This window comes from Hemiscyllium ocellatum, chromosome 20 (assembly GCF_020745735.1).
Source record: "Hemiscyllium ocellatum isolate sHemOce1 chromosome 20, sHemOce1.pat.X.cur, whole genome shotgun sequence".
Classification (NCBI taxonomy): Eukaryota; Metazoa; Chordata; class Chondrichthyes; order Orectolobiformes; family Hemiscylliidae; genus Hemiscyllium; species Hemiscyllium ocellatum.
The window spans coordinates 15,950,368-15,956,367 of NC_083420.1; the positions used below are offsets into that span (position 1 = coordinate 15,950,368).

The following is a 6,000-nucleotide window of genomic DNA, read 5'->3' on the forward strand; positions in this document are numbered from 1 at the left end:
TTACAGATGCTACATGACCTGCTGAGGTTTTCATGCAACTTCTGTTTTTGTTTCTGATTTACAGCATCTGCAGTTGTTGTGGTTCTTATTTAAGACTTTGGTCAATGAGTTATTCTTGAAGGTAAAGAAAAGAAGCATAGGTTGTTCCAGATTCTGTTCACAATGTGTACCATAGCTACAGAGCAAGTCACTAATTATGCATAGTGGTCTCCGAAGTCTTACTCAGGAAATACCATCTTGAGAAGCTCATTCAAAAGAATAAAAAGATTTCACACTGAACTAATCTAGAAGACTTTCTTTACAGAAATGGAAGAGATTAGCAGCACTGGTTGTTAACTAGCTTTCAGTTAACTCCACTGAACAAAGCAAGCATACCCTCAAGCTAGCCACTGTTCAAACACCACCAGCGGGGTCGAGTGCAAACTACCAGTCATGCCATTTCTTTGCATGTAAGAATACTTGAAGAAAATCTCCATCCAATGACCATAGTAAACTTTCAATGACCTCTTTTAAAAGAAACCAGTCCAGGAATTTCGAACAGTTGCAAGTAAATTTCTCAATCGACAATCCTTCAAGACAAATCCCTCAAGTAATATTAAACACCTAGTACTTTTGTTACATGAGATAATAAATCAATTTATTCCTTCCATCAGCATTCTGCCTGTTAAGCAATCTTCAATCCAGCCTAGTGTATTAGCCCTAATTCCATGCACTTTTACTTTGTTGACTAACCTTCCATATGGTAGGTTTTCAAGCACCTTCCTGAAAAAAAAAATCAACTGGTTGCCTATTCCCTCTTCAAGGAGGCACAGAATCCCTACAGCGTAGGAGGCAGCCATTAGGGAGGGTTTGGAGGGATAATGGGCCAGGTGGGACTAAATTGGGTTGGGATATCTGGTCGGCATGGATAGTTGGACCGAAAGGTCTGTTTCTGGGCTGTACATCTGACTTGATGACATCCTTTATTATAGATTCTCGCATTTTCCAAGACCAGTCGTGTCAGGCTGACAGCTCTGTAGTTCCTCGTTTTCTCTTGCCTTCCTTTCTCAAGTAGCGGAATTACATCTTCAGCCTTTTAATTTGTAGGCACAATTGTAGAATGGGATTTTGAAAGATAATTGCCAACGCATCCTTGAATCAACAAGCCGTGTTCAAAACTCAGTGAAGGTCATTGGGCCTATCCCATCAATTTGTCCAAAACTACTTTTTTTTTAAGTTATACACTCTCACTAAAACCTTGGATTGGAATCATTTCAGGGTGTGTCTGTCTTCATGGATATACATCTGTTTTTGCTAACCTTCTCCTTTTAAACAATCATATTTGAAAATTTTACTATTCATATTCATCTTTTCTTTATCCTCCTTTGCTGAATTCTAAAATTATCACAATCCTCAGACTTACAACTGTTTTTGCTGACTTTGTGAACCTGTTCCTCTGACATAATACTAAAGTTTTTACTTCTTCTTATACATGGCAGTTCTTTTCCCGTTGAGTATTTCTGCCTTATAGGAATTATGTATTATTCTTCCAATACTGGACAGTGCGCTCTCCTCTGTCAAATCTCAATGTATTTTTTTCCCTCAATACATTACAATCAACTTCGACCTCATACCTTCATAATCACCCTTGATTTGAAGGTACTAATTTCAAATTTAAATATATCATTTTTACAAACTGGATAAATGGAAAATTCTATCATATAACAGTTAATATTCCATAAATGCTCAATAGCAAAATTAATTAGTTGTTTTCATTGCATAATATTACACTTTCAATAGTGTATGCCCTGCTGGCTTCTCAAAGTTTAATGTCGAAAACACAATCCAGAAATCTTTCCTCCAAAGTACTGGTGCGCATTTAACTCATCCAGACCAGATACTGATTGTAGAAACCCACGGTTACTGCATTCTTCTCACTCTATGTGTCTCTAGTTTCCTGACTTGTAGTGTGTACACCATTACCATTCGTGATTAGTGACCTATAAAACACATCAATATTTGCTGCCCCGTTCTGTTTTTCCAATTCCACACAAACAGATTCTACTTTGAGCTTAGTCTCTCTCACTAATACACTCTGATCACATCTTCTACCCTACCTCCTTTCCCTTTTTGCTTTTCTTTCTTAAGTCCCGAATATCCTTTAATATTCTGTTCCCAAGGTCACCCTGCGGCCATGCCTCCATACTTCCAATCCAATCAATTCTTTTACTTCGCCTGGCACCATCAATTCATGTATCATGGTGTGAATGCTACATGCATTTAGGTATGTTCTTAAGTTTAAAAGAAATATTATTCTATCATTTGACCTTGGTATTTGAGGGCTTGAGCATTTCTGCTGCTTTCCACTTTCATTTACACTTTTCTGCTCCTCATAACCATTTTTTGTGTTATATTCTCGAGAATAGCTATTCTAGGCCTTTGCTGATTTCAAGTCATTATTTGGTCACCCCTCAGTCCTGGCTTTCCTAGATGGCATCAATTATCCATTTAACAATTATCACAGGATAGCACAGCACAAGATACCATTTAGCTCAACAAGCTCTTTCAAAATGAAAATGATGATGATCTCATTCTTTTTCTATTATGGATGAAAAGAAAAGGCAAAGTGTTCGTCTAATTCCATTTTGAAAACCTTTGTATCTGAATGCAATGAGATACGTGTGTCATACTGTGACATCCTTAAAAGTGGTTTTCAGTTTTACGGAGCCAATTGATAAATGGTCCAACTTCACACAATATTCCAAAAGTGAGTAAGAGAAGAGAACTTACTTGGCAATACCATTATTACCCCAATGTTCACTGGCCTACATTGGATTTCAGTCAAGTAACATGGTAATTTTAAAAGATTCTCATCCTTTAGCCATAGACTTGCCTCTGCTTCCACCTCTAACCTCCCATAACTCATACCTGTACTCTAAATCTAGCCTCTTATGATCGGCCATGACTAACTATTCCAACAATGGTTGTGCCGTCGGTTATCTAGACTTCAAGCTCTGGAATTTTTACCTATAATCTATGAAAATTCCTAAAACATTCCTCTTGGACCAAGATTTTAGTCATCTGACAAACTATTCCAGAGTCACGGAAGGAGAAATTGTAAGAACAAAATAAATAAAAACAGGAGTAAGCTTTTCAGTCCTCCAAGCAAACTCTTCAATGAAATCATGGCTGATCTTCTACCTCAACACCATTTTCTTGCATTGCACCCATAATGATTGATTGCTTGATTTTGAAAGCCATAAACACAGTCTCAATCTTAACATCCATCAGATGGGCAAATGAATGGCAGATGGAATTTAATTTAGACAAAATGTGAGGTGCTGCATCTTGGCAAAGCAAATCAGGCCTGGATTTATACACTTAATGGTAAGGTGCTGGGCAGTGTTGCTGAACAAGGACACCTTGGAGCACAGGTTCATTGTTCCTTGAAAGTGGAGTCACACATGGACAGGATAGTGAAGATGACATTTGGTATGCTTGCCTATACTGGTCAGAGTATTGAGCATAGGAGTTGGAAGGTCATGTTGTGGCTGTACAGGTGATTAGTTAGGCCACTATTGGAATACACAGTGTCCAATTCTGGTCCTGCTGTTATAGGGAAGATGTTAAACTTGTACAGATAAAGCTTCTGAATTCTATCAAGGATGTCACTGGTGTTGGAGGGATATGCTGACGAGACTGGGGCTATTTTCCCTGGAGCATCAGGAGCTGAGGAATGACCTTATAGTGGTTTATAAAATCATGATATGGTAGGCAACTGGTGAATAGCTAACATCTTTTTCCCAGGGTAGAAACTAGGTTTGCCAATTTGTACAATAAGAATTTAAGCCAAACAAATGAACATTTAGATCGATTTCCAGCTCCACCAGTTACAAAGGCATAGAAAAATCCTTGAAATTTTCAAAATGTATTACATCATAGCAATGGCTCACTAGCATCTTGTCAACTTACTAGATAAACAGAAACTCAAATATTAGAGCAATTATTTCAAGACAAGCAGGAATTTGACCTTCATTTTATTGAAGTGTCAAGAAAACATAATATTCAGACCAAATACCAGATCAATGCTCAGCTATTTCTACCATAACATTCGTGAAGGAAAGAAGTAGACTCTGTTTTCAGCTGCAGAGCAAAGTGTAATATGCTCACCTGAATCAGAGAGAGATTATTGGTTTGTCCTAGTTAACACTAAGTCTAGTTCTGAAGAAAGATCACTGGATTTGAAAATGTTAACTCTGATTTCTCTCCACAGATGCTGCCATTTTACAGCTTTTTTTTGGTTTCAGATTTCCAGCATCCATGGTTCTGCCAGCCTTTTGCTGACTGGAGAGGTTGTCAGCCCTCTTAGATGAGTGAGAAAGATCTCATTGCATTATTTCAAAGAGCAGGGTAGTCTGCCCAGTGCCCTCACCAACATGAATCCTTCAATGATAATATGGTAGACTTTCAGGCCACTGTCTCCTTACAGTTTGTAGGACGTCAGTGTGCAAATTGGCTGCCATCTTTTCTATATCACAATAGTGACTATATTTCAGAATTAGTTAAGTTACTTGAAAGCACTTCAAGTCATCAAGATCATGAGTGGCATTATGTCAATGCATTTTTAAAATGTTACAATCCATTCATTATTTTGCATTTTTCAGATCAAACATTATCCAGTCTATATGTGCAAATAAGAGAGCAAGTGGACAGTTTGATAATTAAACTTTTCAAAGCAAATGATCAAAAGAAAGATTTTCAGCAGTGGAATAAAAACCAGAAAAATTCTTACAGCAGCACCTTTGATTCAGATTTGGTATTTGCAGAAAACAAAATAACTTGGGAACCAGTATTTGCAGCTAAAAATGTGTTGCTGGAAAAGCGCAACAGGTCAGGCAGCATCCAAGGAACAGGAGATTCGACGTTTCGGGCATAAGCCCTTCTTCTTCCTGAAGAAGGGCTTATGCCCAAAACATCGAATCTCCTGTTTCTTGGATGCTGCCTGACCTGCTGCGCTTTTCCAGCAACACATTTTCAGCTCTGATCTCCAGCATCTGCAGTCCTCACTTCCTCCAACCAGTATTTGCAGGCGACATTATACATCTTACTTGCAAATAAAAAAAAATCAGCTTTACACAAAGTGTAAGTCAGAGGAATTTCACATAACGCTGAAGATTAAAACAAAGATTACACACCAAGAAATGCTCAGTGGGCTACAAAGCACTTAGAGATGCCTTGAGACTGTGAAAAAACGTTATATAACAGCATATCTTTCTTTTACAGTAGGTGCAATGAAGGTTGAAGTCTGGTTCAGCAACTGCCCTTTGTACAGTCAAATGTAAAAAGGGTGGAAACATCAAGCAGAGTCTTTACAGTAGCTGCTCAGTTGGTGGCTAAAGAGCATTGAGGCACGAGAAATGCGGGTAGCTTGCACTTCCCAAACGTTGACTCTACTGGGGCGAGCAGCCAGTTCGCATGTGCAGGGACAGACGTGGGTAGGTTCTCACTTTCCCCATTGCACCAAACCCCGTCAACAAGTCCTTAGAACCCACCTCATCCACCCTCCCACCCACCCACACTGGGTTGTGGATTCACCCGAACTCTCCGGCCTGACACCCAGAATGAAGCTTTACCTCCAAAATGGCCCTAACAGCTCGGGCTTCATCGCACCCGCACTCTCCACACTCCCTAACTGCCGTGCTAAGCCGATAACCCAGAGGCTCACCCCTGTCGGACTTACTCTGCCTGGTGATCTCCATAGCTCCTCAGACAAACCTCACACACACGACACACAGGAACAACACCGCCACCATCAACCTTTGACCTTTAACCTCGACAACGCAGTCACATCCGGTGAACATGTCAAACACGTGGTTAGGGATCACTCAGTGTAGAACTCTGTCTCCTCAGAGCAGTATAAGTTCACGATTAATATGCATCTGTATTTTTGTTTAAAATCATCTTATGCTATCATTATATCTAAATGCAATATTATTTAATTTTATAAGTTTTGTGACTTAA

At 39.2% G+C, this 6,000-nt stretch overlaps 1 protein-coding gene across 1 annotated transcript in view; it reads right to left on the reverse strand.

The window, feature by feature from the left end:
* parn (poly(A)-specific ribonuclease (deadenylation nuclease)) overlaps positions 1-5,796 on the reverse strand; it is a 131,763-nt gene extending 125,967 nt beyond the window's left edge. Inside the window, exon 1 of the mRNA XM_060840529.1 lies at positions 5,720-5,796. Within this exon, the coding sequence (XP_060696512.1) occupies positions 5,720-5,738 (19 nt within the window). The 5' untranslated portion in view covers positions 5,739-5,796. The remainder of the gene's footprint in view (positions 1-5,719) is intronic.
* Between the last annotated feature and the right edge of the window lie 204 nt (positions 5,797-6,000).